This window comes from Lepidochelys kempii, chromosome 12 (assembly GCF_965140265.1).
Source record: "Lepidochelys kempii isolate rLepKem1 chromosome 12, rLepKem1.hap2, whole genome shotgun sequence".
Lineage (NCBI taxonomy): Eukaryota > Metazoa > Chordata > Testudines > Cheloniidae > Lepidochelys > Lepidochelys kempii.
In genome coordinates this window covers 21,264,278-21,284,551 of record NC_133267.1, presented here as the reverse complement: position 1 = coordinate 21,284,551, position 20,274 = coordinate 21,264,278, and the positions used below count along the sequence as shown (strand labels likewise).

Here is a 20,274-nt window from a genome sequence, read left to right as displayed (position 1 = left end):
AAGAGTAAATGTCAGTAGAGACACACTAATGTAAGATCCAGAGTTCTGAGATCAGAATCAGGTCTGGAAAATCTTGACTGAAAAGTGAATTAAATAGTTTCAAAAACTCTCCAACTGATAAAGAAGCCAAAATAAATACTTTATGTGTTTCTATAGTGGCTAAAGAAGAAAAGAATACTCTGTCTCTGGTTACTCTTAACACTGCAGCTCCGAGCAAATTTTTGTGGTACCTTGCACTAAATTAAATGCATTACAAGATATTGCAAATGGACATGCATACTACAGTTTCCTGCGCTAAAACTGAACTTATTACTCACAGCTGTCCAAAACATTGGAACTTTTCAGATTTTTTTTTGTTTCGGTCTAAAATGGGTTTAATTTTACAAATGAGCCACAGTAAGGATTAAGTTGAAGTTAGCACAAGCAAAACAATTAAAGCAACCGTTGTGTGTACTATATTTGTTAGTTATATCACTATAGAGTTTCGAAGGTGTTAGTTGGGGTTAAAATCTTGTTGGTTTTGACTCCTGAGGGAACAGGCATTTAGTCTGACTAAATCCATCTACTAAAATATCAGGGTAATGTACTATAATTATGTGTCAATAAAGCAATAATAATAAGACATTAACTATCTTCCTCTAACGCTGTTGGAGAAAAGCTAAGATTCTGCTCTTTCAGGGACAAAGCCTGGGTGGGGTACCTCCAGACTTCAAGGGAAGCTGAAGTTTCTCAGCATTTTGCAGAATCAGACCCTAAAAGGACTGCTTACATGCAAAACCAAGGATCTCTCCAATTTTCACTTAGGGACAAAAAAGATGATTGGGTGGAGCCAGTGCAGGGAACACAGCACCAAATGGAGTGGAACAGGAGAGCTTGGGGAAGCGAATTAGATTTATTAGAACATGGAATTGACATCGATATGTGTAAGTTCTATACCACTATTGCATTAAACAACCAACTGATGCTAAGTACTGTCTCTGTCCAATAGTGTGGAAGACTACTAGCTGTTCTTTGAAAGCTTAAATGCAGTCCAAGTGTAAATGGAAAGTACAGATTTTTTTTTGTCAGAGTCATAGAGTTTAACACCAGGAGGGACCATCTAGTCTGACCTCCTATACCTCACAGGGCACCAACACCACCCAGTACCCAGGGCCGGCTCCAGGCACCAGCGAACCAAGCAGGTGCCTGGGGCGGCAAATGTAAAGGGGAGGCAGGATGTCGGGCTCTGGGGCAGCAATCCGCCCTCGGCGGTGGCAGGAATTTGGTGGCCGCTCCATCAGGGCTCGTTTCGTGCTTAGCGGCAATTCGGCAGAGGGGACGCGACTCTTCTTCGGTCGCCGGCAGCAATTCGGCGGCCGCATCATCACTCCACCTCCATGTTTGGCGGCAAAGTTTTTTTTTTTTTTTTTTTTTGCTGCTTGGGGCAGCAAAAATGCTGGAGCCGGACCTGCCAGTACCTGCACACTAACCCCAACAACCAAAATTAGATTAAAGTATTCCAGCCCACAGAACACTAGTCTGTTATGCGCCATAGGCAGAGAATAGGAGGGACTGAGGTGCACCTGTGCCTGAGGCCTCCAGAATGACAGGGAAATGATTAAGTGAGATATACCCAGATAATCCTGGCAAGTGACCCACACATACACGCTGCAGAGAAAAATGAAAAAAACCGCATCACTACCAATCTGGCCGGGGGGGAATTCCTTCCCGACCCCAATATTGCGACCCGTTAGAGTTTAACACCAGGAGGGATCATCTAGTCTGATGGGTGTAAGCACCTGAGGGACAGAGAATGCTTGGTACCACCTCAGAGCACTGGCCCATCCCACCCAGTATCCTATCTCCAGCTGTAGCCAACGCTGATGTTTCAGAGGAAGGAGATAAAAAGTACCTCCCATAGTAGAATGAGGGGAAACAACCCTTTCTGATTCCTTAAGACACAAAGCAAAAAATACTAAACAAGGTCATATCAGAAAATAAATCCTGTACAAATCAAGTATAAATTAGTGACTCAGAACAGGAGATAGAACAATGTTATGACAAGAAAACTAAAAGTACATGGAAAGGTAGGTAGTGAAATGGATGAGGCCTAAATGGAAAGAAATATTGATTGTCTAGTCCTTTAGTAATAGGATAGGGACAGACCACGCCCCCATCAATATCCAAATGGAAACAGAGATTTCAAGGTGCAAAAATATGGATATTCCGACTGAGTAAACCTTAAGAGACAGAAGCCTTTTCATGACACAAAATCATAACTTTTTATACTTTTCCCAAGTGAAATGAATACTATCCACAGCTAAACGGGGTGCTACAAATCAGTTGCTAGATGTACAGGCAGGCCCACATTCCTGAATAATATGAGGTATCAGAAACCATCTAATTCAGCTCATGGAAATATCCACTCAAGGTTCCAATACTAAATTCGGTGAAGTTAAAGAAGGTCAGGAGCACTTAAAAATAGTTCTAGCTGCATTAAAAATGTGGTCATACCTCCCTCTCTTCTGCTCCTCATCCAGCCATGGTAAGTAAAGGAAAGTATTAAAAATGTCTAAGTATTTTATTAAGTAAACTTCTTGATGTGGAAAATGTAAATATTCTGTATAATACATAAAATAATAATACTTTATATTGGTGTAGTGCCTTCCATTCAAGTGTCCCAAAGCATTTTACAAGCATGAATGAATTATGCTTCACATCATCATTATATCCATTTTTTACATGAGGAAACTGAGGCACAGCCAGATTAAGTGACTTGCCAAGGACACATAGCAAGATGGTGGCAGAGTGAGGAATAAAAATTAGATTTTCAGATGCTTACTCCTGTGCTTTAACCACAAAGCCATAATTCCAAAGCAAAATCTGCTGAAAGTTGAGGATGACCTTATGAATCTCTGAAAACCAAAGCTGCTTTCCTGAATCCAGAAATCTAACTTAACAAGTGTGCCAATGGGAAAAGTGATCTTAACTGATTCAGACAAAGATATTATTTTATTTCAGTTATTAGAAAAAAATGTGTTCTGACTCTGGAAAGAACAATAGTCTTGTCTTAGCAATCACACAGGGAAAAAACAATTGTGCAAGGATTGCATCAAAGAAATGTCCTCCTAATGCTCTCTCTCCTTGGATATTCCTGATGTCCACATGGTGGTAACTTGCACATCATTAGATGTGGAAAGGGGCCAACTTTGTACAATCTCTATGGGCCCCCAGAATACAAAGCACATGCCTAAGCACAAGAGTGATGCCCTGATAACAGATTTGGGTCTCTGCCTCTAGCTTTCTGATTGCTGAGACAATAAAAAAGACAGAGATGACCCATTATTGAGGTGGCGGTCTTCATCCAAGTGGAAGGCTAAAGCAAATAAATTCACAGAGGGTGCCTGCTGATTAATCTGCAAGTGCAGAAGCATCAGGTGAGACTCCCCACGCTAACACTCACAGATGGAGCACGATTTACAGTACAAAATGTCATAGAGAAAATGAAAACACAAGACAGAAGTCGTTACTGGGTGGTGTCTAATCTAACCAAATAAATAAGTAATTATCACCACTGGGCTTGTTGATCCTGGTCCTCTTCTGTTAAGAGGTATATAGATGTTTTAAATAATATATTAAAATATTCAACATTTTAGTCATGTTCTGCAAATACACAGTAGAAATGTCAGCTAAGAATTTTAAAATGCTATTTTTGGAGAGGGGAGAAAAGAGGACTTGCATTGCATTTTTAGTACACAAAATAGCTTACAAAATAGAACAGACAAGCTTATGTTGTGTTGCTTTTTTTCCTTATGCCTCAAATTAAATGCAGGATCACTGGGCAGAGCCTGGGAGTCAGTCTTTAAACTCTCTAACTCAGCAACTCATAATATACCTACTGAATTGATTGAAAATGGAAAAAACTAACAGAAATAATATTACCTCATTTCAATAATATTAGGGTTGGGTTTTTGTTTTTTGGGTTTTTTTTTGGTGTGTGTGTGTTAATTGTTTTCCTGTGGCTAGATTCTTGCTGGTAAGCAGATTCCTATAGGTAGTGTGAAAGGGTAAAATGCATGTTATTTTTAACACTGCAACTCAATGGAGGAGCTGGAAAAAGTTTGGTGTGTCTTTTAATTTTTCTATTTTTAAAATTATGATTTCTTTGTCTTGTTTTTATTTATGACTATGAAACTGGTGAATTATATTCCTCACATCGAAATGAAAATGGGAAGTAGGGCTTTATGAACCACATAACCAAAGCTACTGCCAGTATTTTTCAAATTGTCAGAAATCTGTTTGGTGATTTCTGACAATCTGGAATCATTTCCAACTCTCTAGTTATCTTTTAGTTAATCAGGAAAAATAAATGTACCAACTGAGGCCCAGAGCTTCTGCAAACACTTGCTCATGTGCCTAACATAAAGTACATGTTTAGTCCCATTGAAGCTAAAGTTAAGCAAGGGCCACAAGTATTTACAGAATCCGGGGCTAAATTTTGAGTTGTCCTAACTTTATTAATCTGGGCTACTGTTTATTTTATCCTGCTAAACAATGGAAAGGAAGTAAATCTTGTCGTGAACACTCATCTGTGATTGAGAGTTTTATTTTTGATTAGTTTGAAGGTATAGTGAAACAACATTACTCCAATCCATTTGTGATTGGAAATATAACAGAGGTCTGCCTTCCTTTGCTGACACTGCTTTTTGAAAAAGACACAGATTTTTAAAGGGATTACATATTACAGTGTTATTCTGCCAGAACTATGCTTACAGAATAGTAGACAAATAAAAAGCTGTTATACTCTCCCCACGATTGTAACTTTTCATTTTTGGCAAACAGACTATATGAGCTGAGAAAGAAAAACTCCAATTTAGTAACTCAGATAAAGAAGAATAAGAGTTTCTTGCTTTCTTTTTCTTTCTTAAAATTACCTACTGGCATAATTCTATTTAGGTAATACATAACTTGTACAACCTCCAGTTAGAACAGTGAAAATATAGTTACTTAACCTCTGAAAATAATCAAAGATCACAGCTATATGTTTCATACTGAAACAAGTCACAAAAATGGCAAAGGGGGGTAGGAGGGAACAAATATTAGGTTCCTGACTACAAACAGGAGCATTCCATCCACCTGGCATTTGATTTGGTTAGTGTTGTGTGAATTTAATATACCCTAATTCAGTATAAAGAAAAAAGTAGGAGAAAGCAAGGTTGGCTTGGCAAAGCATCCAGTGTTTTTCTTAAATTTTTATAAAATCAAATACTGAAAAGTTTGCAAGTTACCATGTCATTTTTTTAAAAAAAACCTCTCCCTCCTCTGAATAAATGGAAGCAGTAAATGTCCCCTGCACATGCCACTAGCACAGTCTATATTTGCTGCTACTCTAGTTTAAAAACAATGTGATTCCTAAAAATATTGTGTAAGTGTATGCAACTCTAGACAGCACATAGAAGGCTATTCTGCTGTCAGCTACATGCTCACTGATTTATATGGAGCTGCACAAGTAATATAGTAGAATTTTGTCCACTGATTTTTTTTAACATTTATTTTAAATTTGCATTTACTAAGAAATGTGGTTAAGCATGTTTAGAGAGCAGCTTAGTGATTCGCAGGATTGTTTTCTGAAACGGTCTGAAAGAAGGTCTAAAACTTACCACACAAGTCAGGTCTCTTGATACATCCGCTGCTTGCTGTGCTACTTGCAAGTCCATTAAAGGCTGCTAAGCCATCAGAGCTATAAGCTCTTAGGACTGACAACATGTTCATCTGCTTCTCAAGGACCTGTGGACCCTGTACTTGCTCAGGTTTCATCACACCTTGTGCAGTTTCATGGGAGGAAAGAAGATTCTGGCTGTGCCACTGCTTTTCTGTGTGTGGCAACCGTGGTATTAGTCCTTGTGTTGGTTGTGAGGTGACTGGGCTTTGTATATTGTCACCTCCTTCACTGCTTTCTTTATTTAGGGCAGATAAGTGCTTGTTCATAATATCTGGTTCTGTTTCAATGTCCTCATCTTCAATGTTTTCCTCCTTGGAAGATTCCATATCCTCAGATGAAGCTATGTCAGACAGGTCATCAGTAGCACTTTTATTTAGAGAGTCAGAGAGCAAAATATTTGGATCATCTTCAGATGGTGTTTTTACTTCGGGTTTGCTACTGGTGCAAGAATTTTGTGCTCCTGTGCCAACAACACCAGGATAAACACCAAACTGCTTGTAAAAGTCTGTTGTAAAATTACAAAAGGTGGAATCCATATGGCTGGGCCAGGCAGCATTCTTTTGTTCTCCCAGCATCTCTTTATTTTGTCCTTGGGTCATTTTCTCAGAAGCTGAGTCCAGCTGGCTAATCAAATTTGAAACTACTGCCTCTTTGCTGGGCTGCACTGAAGAGGAGAGCAAACTGACTTTGTTTGCTGAAGCTGAAGCCTCCCGAGATTGATCTTTGCTGTTTCCTAAAATATTATCTTTACGTTTAGCTTTGCCTAAGTGATTGGCTTGGAGATGCAAAGCCATTAATTCCATAGATGACGTTGTAAAGGAACAAAATAAGCAGCCATGCCAAGCAATATTGTCTTGAACTGTAACAGATGAACCTGGAAGTGAGGCAGCATCTGGCCTCACAGATAAGTCAAGAGGTTCATACTGTGATTTTTCAGTTTTTCTTTGTGAGGACTTGGTATTTATTTTATCCTCAGTGCTCTCTGAGCCCAGAGTTTTTATGGAAAGTGAATCAGATAACACTTTATCCTTCATTTCTTTTTCTTTCTTTAAGGAACTTAAGACAAAGCTGTCCATGAAAGCTTGCAAAGACCCTTGGAAGTTCACACCATTTCCAACCATGCTCTGATATGCTCGGCCAAGTTCAGAAAAGTGTGTTCCTTTGGAAGATATGTCAGAACCCTTCATATTCTCTGAAGATACCTCAGAAGACATGCCAGCTGCTTGTCCTTGTTGATCTCCAGAAGAAAGCATTCCTGATGTCCACTGCTGAGAGACCATGCCACTTCGGAAATCAATACCAGGAAGACCCTTGAAGGCTCCTCTCAGTATGTCTGGTCTAATAAACAGAGACCCTTTACTTGATGTTTCATCCTTGTGTTCCTGACTTTGAGACTGCCCAGGGAGAGGTCCAGCTCCATTCTGTCGCTCCCTGTGGTGCCGTTCCAAGTGGTATTTGAGGGATGCAGACTGAGTGCCTGCATAGTCACAATGTGGACACTTGTAAGGTTTCTCACCTGCAAATACATACAAAAAAGACAAACATTTAATATATGTTATCTGTGCTTCTGTCTATGGAATAGTGAAGAAAAATCAATGTTTGTTCTTTTAAAACAACCCCTCCTTCAGCTAATATTTTAAATGATACTTTAATAGAAGATAATTTATAGTTTTAAGATCTTTTAAATGATTTTCTAGCACATGGAGCAATTCAGGAATGACATACTATCTACACACAATTGGCTATCTTTTTCTTAATGTAACATGTAAAAACTGCTGTAGAATTAAAAGCTGTGATTATGAAAATGAAGCATAACAATTTCAGCCACAGTAATCATTAAAAATACAAGTTAAAAAAATAAACAAAGTATGTAACAAATGGATAGTTGCAATATTTTGTGTATACAATTGCTTTAAAATTTGTTTAAATTATACACATGGAAACCATTTTTAAAACCTAAAAATTTTATGGCACTGTTACGCAAGACTGAAATGAATGATTTAAGGCTTGCTCTGCAGTAAATCATGGATATAATTAGCAAATGGCATACTGCACAAGTAATTTATCATTATTTGGAGGGCACCATTCCAGAAGGATTCAAAGATCTGCAGACCTACTGCATTGTTTCTAAATAAAGAACTATAAATACAGATTCTATAAAATATTAATATCATTACAGTACATTAGGATTGCAGCATGTAAGAACATATAGTTAAGATAAAAAGCAGTCAATAAAATTAAAAAGAAAGTGAGTAATAAAAAGGTACAAACTATATTTACTTTCTGTATTTGAAATTAACATTTTCTACTGGTTTTTGCAGTGCTTTAAATTTGTACTAATGGCATTTCTAATGCTCCAGTAGTGTAATTTACCTGTAATAAACACTTTTCTAGAGAGTAAGGATCAGCTTAAATAGTATTTTAAAACATATTAGATGAATTTCATGAATTAAATATATATTTGAACTCAATACTAAACTTTTATTTTTCTTGCCATGATTTAAAAGAACTCAGAGATATTACGTATATATAAACCATTCACATACAATCATAGATTTATATATATCCACAAAGAAAATATGTCTAAATAAATGTAAATTTAAATATATGCAGAGCACTTGTTAGCAATCAAGGGTTCCTTGTAGACTTGAGTGCAGAAATACTCCCTGAAAGAGACAGGAGTTTGACAGTACTGTAAGCTTCTTTTTAATAATGGCCTGTCAATATCAGCAATTATTTCTATAAGAAACCTCAACAAGACAAGGAACTGTTTTCTCTTATGTGTTTTCCTTCCGATCTAAAAGGCAATGGCAAACCTTCTGTGAACACTACCCTGCAAATAGTTCATTGTTTTAAAATTTCTTCCAGAATAATAGTAATAGTATCATATTATGTGAATTATCACACTCGTTGAAAAGCTACTAATTCTTGAGTAACCTCAAAATCCATTTAAAATAAAAATGGAAAGTTTTCAAACTTTTTAATTTTTTAAACTAAGTGCTCAAATGAGAGTTCGGTAAATACCTGGGATGTTTACACCTCTTGCTGATCATCTGAATCAGCTAAACAAGATTAAGTAAAATGAACGATCAAAATGACCCTACAGCACTATCTGAACAGGCTTACTGACCATGTACAGTAGTTGAATGTGTTCTGTCACTCAACAAGGGCTAAAGAAAATTATAAACACTCTAGCCATGGTCCATAATGTAATCCTGAGGCTAAATTATGGACACGAGGGCCCTACACTGCCCAACACCTATTGTATGATGATGCACCCTCCTCTACAAAGTTTGATTAACATGGTTCATGTAAGAGATGATAATTAACATGGCTCATACTTTAGGCCTGGGTCCATACGTTTTAACATGAGAAGTCAAATTTAAAGTTTCAGTGCAACTTCTGAGTCTTTCACAAATATCGTTGGGCTCTGGAACCCCATCACTGCCCTCTTTATCAACCCAACTATTGGCTAAATTCTAGTAGGTGCTATACATGAAGAACCTACAGGCCTACCTATGCCAAGCAGCAGGAAGTACAAAGCTGAACTGGGTGATACCTATTCTGGTTTCCCCTCAAACCCAGAGAGACTATTCTGCAGGCCATCTTCTACTGAAATCATTTTATGGCAGGGAAAAGGATCAGAGGTCATGTTCTGCATATTTGTATGCATCTATGCCCTGAAATGGCAATGGCCTCTATGCACATACTCTCATGCAAATTATTAATTTCAGGAACATGAATATTCTGTGACAGCTCTGCTCCTGGCAAAAATACAGACACACACATTAACATTCATTTTACAGCATACTTGTACTCCAAGTTTTGGAGCCATTTCATGTTGTCCCAGAGCTTTGGTTCTATTTGTTACAATCAATCTAATACTCTTTGACACAACTTATGGATTTAAAGCACTGTCTAAGAGCCAATAGTGTGTCTGCAGAGAAAAAACTCTAGAAACCTTGGGTAGCTCAATGCCTGCATTTTCTAATCCCCCTTCCTCTTAACTGAAAAATCTCTTCCATGGTACCACCTATACCTATGTGGAAATGTTTACATGCAGTTACTTTTACCTTTTACATTTATAGTAACTCTAGCTGATGGATATATGTGCTCACTTCAAGCGGCATCATTAGAAATTACGTTCTACCATTGCAGATGCTGCATAAACTGTTGGATAATATGCATCTGCAATGATGAGACACATCCTACAACATAGGCTGCACTAATGATCCTATACACATCTCAGGAGGTGCTTAAGGCAATAAGTATATTTAATAATGGGTGCAAGAAAATTAATATGCTAACTAGAGGAAATACTAATACTAATATGCTTTGCATTTATAAAGTATCTTCCATCCAAAGCATTCTGCACTGACAACATTCTTTTATTTTTAATTGCTGAGCCCTGAAGATATTCAATTTTCCCCACCTTTTCAAAGGCCCCACAGCAGAGTTCCCTTCAACAGAGGAGGCCTGGACACAGCTCCCAACACATTCCATCAAGACTAGTCGGTAAGAGACCACCCACTGAGACAGCGTGATTAAAATTGCAAATTTCCATTAGAGTTGAGTCCACTACCACTGTAATGCTCCCATCTCTTGCCAGACTGGGAACAAGGATTTAAATGAAGACTCAATCTCTGACCTATCACACAGTGACACATTGAGTCACCTGTGGCTTACCAAACTGGGCAAGGGAAATAGTACACCTGAAAACAATTTTTTCCAATCAAAATACCTAAAGTAATTATTACCCTTTAAGGACATCCACTTTCAAAATTAACTATTGCTATTTCAGAGGCTGGTGTTAGGGGGAAAATACATCTTCAGACCTATTAAATTTAGATTCTCCAACAACCTCTAAATTAAAGAATTGGTCATACATATTTAAATGGCATTCAAATCTCCAATTTGACAACCAACATGCCAAATTTCAGCCCTAGTGTGATTTGCAACAGTGAAGTTATGAACTACTGAAACTTCCCCTCCCCCACCAAAGATGTATAATGAAAAAATAGCCAGAAACTGAACGTCCGTGATTCTGCCAGGTACCTTAATAATACTTCCTCAAGGAAGACTAAGTGGGACAAGCATGCTGGGCGTGGTTCTGTTAGAAGAATATTTGTTTGTATCTAATACTTTGAAAAATGTTTCAGAGAGCTCATCCTCATGTAATGATTACCCCGTAACACTGCCGAGAACAGAGTCTGGATGAGATATTTAACAGTTAATTTCAGTTTACGTAAAGTTGCCATGTGGGGTTTTTTTTTCAAATGTCTGATATGTTCAAGAGTCGTTGTTTGTAGTTCAGAATGGGACTTATTCTCTTGATTTTGCTAATTCCGACCGCTGTTTGCAATTGCACAAGCTTTTTCATAACCTTGTTAAAAACGATCCCAATACATGGTATAAAAACTATGGATATAGACGCTATCTAAGCTGCATAATCAGAGTTTCCATCTGTCTAACATCTGATTTACAAGGCAAAGTCATATCATAGAACTATTTTACATCACGATATGGTAAAATTAAAGACTGCTGTAAAAACTTTATAAACTCCTGGTAGACAACTGGAAACAGACATATTGCCCAATGCAAACAGTGTCTAAGTATACAACACCGCATGAGCAACATGGATGTATAACCTATTCAGGCTACGACCAGTTCCACCTGCTGTCCTTAATGTGCAATCTAATCATTTTATGCAAAGGAATAACCTATTTTTTAGTTGTACATGGAGGCCACTGCCAGATTATTCCTAAAGCAAGAAAGAACAATTATGATCATCTAGACCAGTGGTGGGCAACCTGCGGCCTACGAGCCACACGCGGCCCATCAGGGTAATCTGCTGGCAGGTTGCAGGACAGTTTGTTTACATTGACCATCTGCAGGCATGGCCCCCTGAAGCTCCCTGTGGACGGTCAATGTAAACAAACTGTCTTGCGGTCCACCAGCGGATTACCCTGATGGGCTGTGTGGGGCTCGTGGGCCACAGGTTGCTCACCACTGATCTAGACTGATCTCATGCAAAACGTAAGCCAAACAACCTCACACAATAATTACAGCATCAAGCATACATGTTAGAAAGATAACCAATCTTGACTTAAATATTTCAAGTGATGAAGAATCCACCATGGCCCTAGGTAAACTGTTCCAAAATTAATTACCCTCAATGGTCAAAATGTATGCTTTGTTGCTTGTATGAATCTGTCTAGATTCAACTTCCAACCATTGGATCATTATGACTTTTTCTGCTAGATTAAAAATTTGTACTTACTGCTATCAGCTTTTCCATTTTTCTATTTTTTTTATTTGGGGTTTTAAAACTTTTGATTATTTCTTACATCTCCCTTCTTAACCAGGATGATTTTTTTTAACCAAAGAAGCCTTCTTAGATAATGTACACATGGACCTGCCCTTTGATCACCAGGCCAACCCTCTTTAATGCTCTTCCATTGTGCAGTGGTCTCTCCCCTTAATAGCAATCATTGATAGGCACATCCACCTCACATCCAATGCTCTTGCAGCTGGCAGAGGGTTTTCTGCCAGCCCCCACAGGCAATGGACATCCAGAATTTGATTGCATGTACTTTGGCATAAGAAATAGTTATTGTCTTTTACAGTAAGCATCATGAAATCAAACAGCTTATAAGTCCTGTGAATATTGTTTAACAAAAACATTGAAAACATCTTACAGCTTTTTTAATAATAGGATTGGTTATTGATAACCTATTTTATCCATTGTACAGTAGATATTTTAAAAATGAATTGCTGTATGATTTAATTAGTTCATTATTATGCCTATTCTTACACAGTAATTTCTTTTATCATTCTAATCATTCACTTCACACTTTTTAAGCCAAATGGAATATCAAAGGTTCTGTAGGATTATTTTTGGATCATGCACATGTTCACCACAAAATTAATCTGTTTGTCAGAAATATCAGTTGACTACTTCTTCTCTTTACTCCCTAGTATTTTAACTAAATATGTAAGATGTAAATACCCCCTTTCTCCCAAAAAAGTATTTGATGCTTCTGACTCAGTAACTTAAGAGTTTTCATTGTATCATGCCACACACAGTAAAAGATTTTAATTTTTGTAAAGTTGTATAACTGAACATTTTCATTTATTTACATCCCATCTCTGATATTTAGTCTTTCTACATGTCTTTACTTAGTTAACACATGGGGAGATAAATATGGTTGTTCCTTTGCAGTGAAGCTTCAGTACATTAATATAAACTGTACACTAATTCCCCCAAAGCATATATATGTTGTAAACCTGAAGACTTTTTACACAGCTGCTTATTGCTAAACAGTGCCTTGTCCAGAAGGGGACAATCTGTGTCTCTAATTGCTGTCACTGAAGCTGAGATTCATTATGTGACTTTCCCATTAAAATGTGAGCATTAATTTGTATAATGAAATATCACCCACTGCAGTGTTCATTAGCCATGCCCTACTGTATACTGCACATTGTTAGCTACCTAGAAACTGTAGTTAATTTCACTAATGGATATTTCCCTACTTAGTGTTTGGTAGGAAATTTATACTGTACCATTACCTCTTAAACTTTTAAGGAAATTTAAATTCAATCAATTATTTTCAACAAAAGTTTGGGACGTCATTAAGGCAGGAAAAGGCAAGCTGCACAATGTTAAGGATGGGAAATCTGGAGAAATCTAGAGAAATGAAAAGTCCTTTTCGTTCATCTTACAAATGTAAGAATAAAGGATGTTCAATACCAACATTGTCTCCTTTTGGAGCACACAGCCCCATTTTCCTTAATCATTCATATTGCTCATCCCACTAGACGTACCTTGAGAGAATGGCAACAGCCAGTCTCTTTTTAGGAAGAAAATGTGAGTTGAATTCATTTAAAACAGCACCATTTTAGTGTATTCCATCAGCTCATCTAAGCATTTTTCAAAATTGCACTGTTGCATTTCCAAGAGAAAAAACAGTCACAGTATAAGATATGCATGATTTAGACTATTCATTATGTATACTACAGGTCAGTCTCTCAACCTGCTAAGCATTTTTGCCCCTATCGCTTCCTTTCATAGGTGTAGGGCCAAATTCTCAAGCCCACTCATACACATGGCTTTATTCCATGTTCCTTACCTGGGTGACATGAATGTAAAAGTCAGGGTTTGAGCACACATGAATGCTTGGTGCAAACCTTGACTTTGTGTAAACAAACGGCAGTTCTTGAATGCCTACATTGAGAACATGCAAACCTACTTGTGCAAGTTTGAAAATTTGCCTCTAGATAACACGCTGATAAGCAGTGGCAGAGTAAATATATTTTTATTTTTATGACTTTATGTGCTCTCCAAGCCCAATTCTGTAAGAAGATGGGTACCTGCAGCTCATTAATTTCTTCTGGAGTTGAGGATTCTCTGGAAGTCGTGGACGGTGTTCAGCACCTTACAGGGTATAAACCTCCATGTATTCTGAGGACTATCTATCTAAGGTACCTACCACAGTATCTGAGCACCACATAAACTTTAATGTATCTATCCTGACAACACCCCTGAAAGGTAGGGAGGTATTATCATTTTACATATTGGCTCCTGATGCACAGAGAGGCTAAGTAACCTGTCCAAGGTCACACAGGAAGTTGGTGGCAGAGTAGACACTTGAACCTAGATCTCTGGCCAATGCTCTAGCCACCATCCCTCCACTCCATTCAAGTACCACTACTGACATTTTACTGGAATGACTATCCTTAAAAATAATGTTGAGCATTCTAATTCCCATAAGGGTGGCAGCAGAGAATAGAATCAATACTCTAAAGGATGACTACATAACCCATGAGTGGAGTCATATCCAACCAAGTAAAGTACCCAGCATGTCAAACTCTCCACTCAAACACACTGTATTTTATTAGTAATATCCCAGTTTGCACTTGCATACTTTATCTGCATTTTCATTTAGTTTTTGTAAGCTATTTTGGGGATATTCAGATGTAGAGAGGATAGAATGACATCACATGACTATATTAAAGAATGTTCTTGTTTTTACTATGATTTAAGGAAACAGTAGGATTTAGCTAATTAATTTATTAGTATGCTTAATATCAGTTATTACTAGCATGGTATAATTTTAGACACAGAGTCAAATTCTTATTCACAATTCTTTAATTTCTTTGACTTAATGGAGTCACTCCTGATTTCCACGGATACAAATGAAGATCAGAATTAGCTGCAATGCGTTTGCAGCTGTGTGATTCCATTCTTATACCACTTAGCTTTTATAAACAATATGTTTGTGAGCGTCACATCTGACCATGGCGGTATTCTTACCAAGCACAAAATATCCACAGACTTCTGAATCATGCAAGCTCAGAAGATAGATGTTCTGCAGCAAGGATGACCTATCTAACAGAATGGTCAAGCTGCTATAGAAAGCAGTAACCCCAAACCAACAAAAACCTCTTCAGTAAGAAGCTGTGAGGGTAGAACAGAAGCAAATGAACTCTCCACTTCCTTAGGGAACAATTCCCTTTTCTTGGGATTGTCTGACCAGCTGATCAGGCTGCAGGGATCAAGCATGCAGTAAAGTCCTCTCTACTGCACTAAAGCAAATAGTTCTGTGGAAGCAAGAAACTAAGGGCCCTCTCCCCAATTAGACAGGCTAACATAAACAAATAACCTAGAAATGATACAGGGGATCATCTGCACACACCCACCCCTTCTGATCTGATCTTCTGATTTAAAGGAGCTATCTCTGCATTAAGGCCCCTTCCTCCATCATCACTGGAGTTACTCTAAGAAACCGCCTTTCTCCAGTTACTTTGGGAGGGTGGCGGCAAGTGGTGGGGAGGGGGTGGGGAGGAGAGAATTCTTCTTCCTCTCACGGGGCAGCCAAATATCGATGTGACATGCTCCCTTTAAAACTCCTTCCTGACTGAATATTGTTCAGTCAGCCGGAGAAGAACTAATCTCTGCATTAAGATGTTGGGATTCAACCGAGCCTGCCCAGTGAAGCTGTGTACTTTTTTCTGCAATACATCAGTTACCTTTTATAGCTTTATGAGCACCTTGCCCCAACCCTCCAGCATCATGATGCAACAGTCTCTGTGGCATGAGGGTGGCTAGAAAAGTCCAGAAGCAGGTTGCTATAACTATCTGGAAGCTGGCTACCTCATTCTGCGACAGATCCATCACTAACCAATTTGGTGCTAGAAAGTCAACTGTGAGTAAAATGGTGGCAGAGGCTTCTGAGGCAATAGGGAGTATGATTTAGTCAAAGGCGATGGGCATAAACAATAGCCCTGAAGTAACTGCCTGTTTTAAGAGAATGGGGTTTCTAAACTGTGCCAGGGCCCTTGATGGGATTCAGATGCCCCTAGTTTGCCCTCCTTAAGGAGCATATGAGTACATAAATCACAAAGGGTACTTCTTCATTATTATGCAGAACCTTGTAGACCAAAGAGGCTGATTTATGGATGCCAACGTGAGCTGCACTGGAAATGTTCATGATGCCAGGGTTTTCGGACGGTCAGAAATCTACATTCATGGACAGGCTGGGACACAATTCCCACCAAATGACATTGTCATAAATGGAGTTACTATCCCCACTGTTATCCTGGGGGACTCTGTGTAACCCCTTTTGCCTTGGCTTATGAGACCATATCTTGATTTCAGAGGGCCTGGCAAAAGATGGTTCAGTTACACACTCAGCAGGTACAGAATGGCAGTTGACTGTGCGCTTGGCAGACTGAAATCCTGCTGGTGCTGTTTACAGATGTTTGGATGTCTGTGTCATCAGTGCTGTCTGCAGTAGTGTGTCTTGCTGTTGTCTTCATGATCTTTGTGAAGCCAAAAGTGAGCCATTTGCCCCGAATGAATCTATGACAGTAATGGATTGCTGACTACTACACTCAGCCAGGAAGTGCATCTATCACAGCTTGAACAGGATGCACCCTGGCAACAAAAATCAGGGGTGCTCTGTGCTCCCATATTATGGACTTGCACAGGCGATGGAAGATGGAGAATAGATAGCTTAGAGATGTTTTTGTACAGCAATGCTTATAGTACACACATCATAGCACTGAGGTACTGTCACATCACACAATGAAGGGGAGGGTACTGTCACTGTATGCAGTGAATGTGGGCGTTGATATGAAATTTTCTTATGGATGAAATGGCTGTTTATGAAAGTGGGGCTGAGCATTTACATTATGGATTGTTGTACTTAGATGTACTCAGAAATTGTGTCTGGATGCAAGTTCTCTATTGTGCCTTACTGTGGGTTTATCTTTATTCTTCAAATGCACATTGTATGATGTAGTGATGGCAATAAACTTTCTTAATTAAATGAAAACCTTCATTTGTGAACATGGATGTACTACAAAAAAACCCACAATATTATAGCATTTCAGGCAGCCCAGCTGCCATTAGAACATCAAAACTCAGTAATAAACCCACAGCAAAACCAGTAATAAATCAAAGTGCATAAACCAAACAGTGCAAAGTGCAAACATTGAGCCAGTACCATCAAAACAATCTCTTAAATCTGTGTCCTCTGGCATGTTCTCCTTTCCCTTTCTTGTGCATTTAGCATGAACTTGACATCACTGCATGGATGTGGAGGCTTGCAAGGGAGAGAGGGACAGCATGGGGGCAGAAGTATGCTGGGAGAAAGGGAGCCCTGAACTGGAGTAGAAGATTGCAGGGGGTAGATTTGCCCTGTCCAGCTGCTGTTAAAGCCTGGTTGCATGGGCCACCCAACCATGGAATTGTCCAAAGTGTTCCTGGGTCTGTAGCACATGGTAGCAATTCTCTCCTCCAGCTCTATAGCCTGCCTGTTCTTTTCATCTTGCCTTTCTATTTGCCATGAATCGTCCTCTCTGTGGTATTGCACTTGCTTTTTGACCCTGTCCAGAATGTCAAACATAAGCTCATCACAGAAAATCTTCCTCTTTGACCAGTCCATGATGCTACGGAGACCTGGGCTTCCGCTGCAATGTGTCTGAGCTGCTGAGGTACAAAGGCCAGTTGAGGGACCTGCAAGCAGACATAAAAGAGAACATTATTGTCTCAGTAATTCACAGATGACTCAGGGCATGAGAACAGGAAAAATCCTTGTGGAATTTGACGGCCAAAAGATGATACTTTGTGAGATCCCATAAGCTTCAGACATCAGAAGCTCTGTGGACACAACCAGCTTCACAGCAATGAAAAGAGGGCACAGGGAATGGTAAGGTAAAAATCACAATTGGTTTACTTTAGAAATTGCAGACCACTTTGAGGAGTGGGTGTACCATGGCGTACTACACAAGCCCTCTCTATCATTTCAGACATTCCATATTTTGGAGGACATAACAATTCTTGTGGTTCCAGAATGGCAAAGAGACATTTTATTCCAAGCTGCTGGTGGCAAGCCAGTCATGTATGCCACATAAGTTTTCAAACTTATGGTGACTGAAGAGCACATCTACGAGTGGGCTGGACAGCTACCCATGTGGCACCCCAAAATATACCCTTCCCCAAAATGTGACTATCTATCTGGAGTTCCTGCTATGGGAAAAGTTTGCCGCTATCAGCACCTGGGGCTGGGTTAAAAATCATGAGGCAATCAACAGGATGCTCTGTTAGTGTGTGTGTAACCCACACATCTTCTGGGTGTGGTGTTCTGTCTCATCTAGTGGCATTGAAATCACTTAAAGAGAAAGATGAAGTGAGTCTGCTCTACAGCCTTAATTAAGAGCCATTTGGTTTTTAGCTCATGCGGTAACAGCTCATGCACTAAGCTCCAGAGGTCCCAGGTTCGATGACCGGGGTCTGTCGGTGTTACATCTGCATGGATTACTGCCTCCCAACAGCTTTGAATATAGCCTGTTATGACTGCATGCAAACACATACACTAATACGGACTTGCCAAGAACTCCATTACCCCTCGGCACATTTCTAGACTGAATACAACCCCCCACCTGTATTTTGGACAAATGATTTAGTCACCCATGGGCTATAGGGACTACATTAGCTTAAATGGACTACACTTGTTAATATACATGTAAATTTCACCCTTCCCTCCTACAGGACATTGATTACAGGTGGCTTGTTAAACCTTTAGGCTGATATGGAGTGGCGTAGTAATACGGAAGGCAATATAAAGTTCACATTTTTCATACCCTGGCATGTTGTAGCAAGAATGTGTACGTTTCTATTAAAACTTTTTAAATGCTTGTTTCACTGTTTGCACTTCGTATTCTCCATTCTGAATTCTATAAGGTGGTGGTGGTGGGGACGGATGGGAGGAACGCTAAGCTGTTGGTGTGCAATCTGCCATTAACAAATACATGCTGCTACCCATGACTGGTAATAACGTTTGCATTGGTTCATAAACTGGAAATCCCTCCCATTTCTATGTTCATAAAAACAAAAATGGAGCCAGACACTTACCAGGCGCAAAGGTGACTTCTGCTTCTTCAGTTTCTGTTCAGGTTCCATGGTGGATTGCAATTCTGGGGACAGGAGGGGAGGCACTGAAAAGCTCCTCCAAGTAGGGACCCAGGATTTTCTGCAGCTGCTCCAACAGCAAAGCCTCCTCAGGGACCAGTCTCAGCACCAGAATCATTTTGGTAGCCTCTTCCGGCACCTGCTGGATCCCCTCCAGTCCTGTTCTAGATTCAGAGGTGAGACAGTCACCATCTTGGCTGATCAGGCTGCTGTGGGTCAGTGTTCAGTGCATTACCCAGCGCTTGGTCAAACTCCTCGTAAAAGAGGCAGGATGACAGCGAGTTCCCAAAGATGTGGTTCTCATCCCTGGCTTTCTGATAGTTGGTTTTGAACTGCTTAGTCTTCTCCCAACATTGGTCACCGGTCCAGTGAATTCCCAACACTGCCATCTTCTTCACTATTTCCTGGCACACATGATCATCAGACTTTTTGCTTGCCTTGCATCAGAAATTCACCAAAATCTGGCTGTGCTCCCATGCCCACGAAGCAGCACAATTGGCAAAGGACTTCCTCTGGTTGGTATCCATTGCAAACACAGGAGACGGTTCAGTGTGTTTGCAGCTCAGTAGTCAGAATAAAATGCAAAGCTTAAATGCCAAGCTATTGTACTTGAACAAGGGGGCGTTGCTTCCATTTCTTGGGAGCTGACTGGCTACTCTTGGGACAGAGAGGACAAAGAGCACTGACCTACGAGATTGTAGGGCATCACCGAACAGATATTCAGGGCCTAAGGCCAGCGGGTCTGGGCCCAAACTGTGTCCACACTACAAACTAATGGGGTTTGGGCCCCAAACCCTGTAGGACCCAGGCTTGAACACTCCACTCCTGCGGGTTCCTGGGGCTTGGGCACAGGCCTGAATCAGACAGATTAGTATGTAGACAGAAGGGGGGTCATGCTTGAGCCCGAGCCCGGGTTTACAATGCAATGTAGTCACACTATGAGTTGGTGTTGGCTGGGACACCAAGTCATTCTACCTCTGTGCCTCCAAACACCCACACATTGGAAGGAACCTAACTTTTTCTAAATTGCTTAAGCTCATTTCTGACAAGCAGGTGCCAGGAGAACAAGAGCAGTAATTGAGTTAATGTAGTGGAGAAA

At 39.6% G+C, this 20,274-nt stretch overlaps 1 protein-coding gene across 14 annotated transcripts in view; it reads right to left on the bottom strand.

Moving 5' to 3' along the window:
• ZNF536 (zinc finger protein 536) overlaps positions 1-20,274 on the bottom strand; it is a 404,507-nt gene that overhangs the window by 142,982 nt on the left and 241,251 nt on the right. For all 14 annotated transcript variants that reach the window (XR_012154496.1, XM_073307801.1, XM_073307812.1 and 11 more), the window contains one exon: positions 5,640-7,217. Coding sequence is in view for 13 of the 14 variants with exons in the window: in XM_073307801.1 (XP_073163902.1) it covers positions 5,640-7,217 (1,578 nt within the window). In the remaining variant the exon portion in view is untranslated. The remainder of the gene's footprint in view (positions 1-5,639; positions 7,218-20,274) is intronic.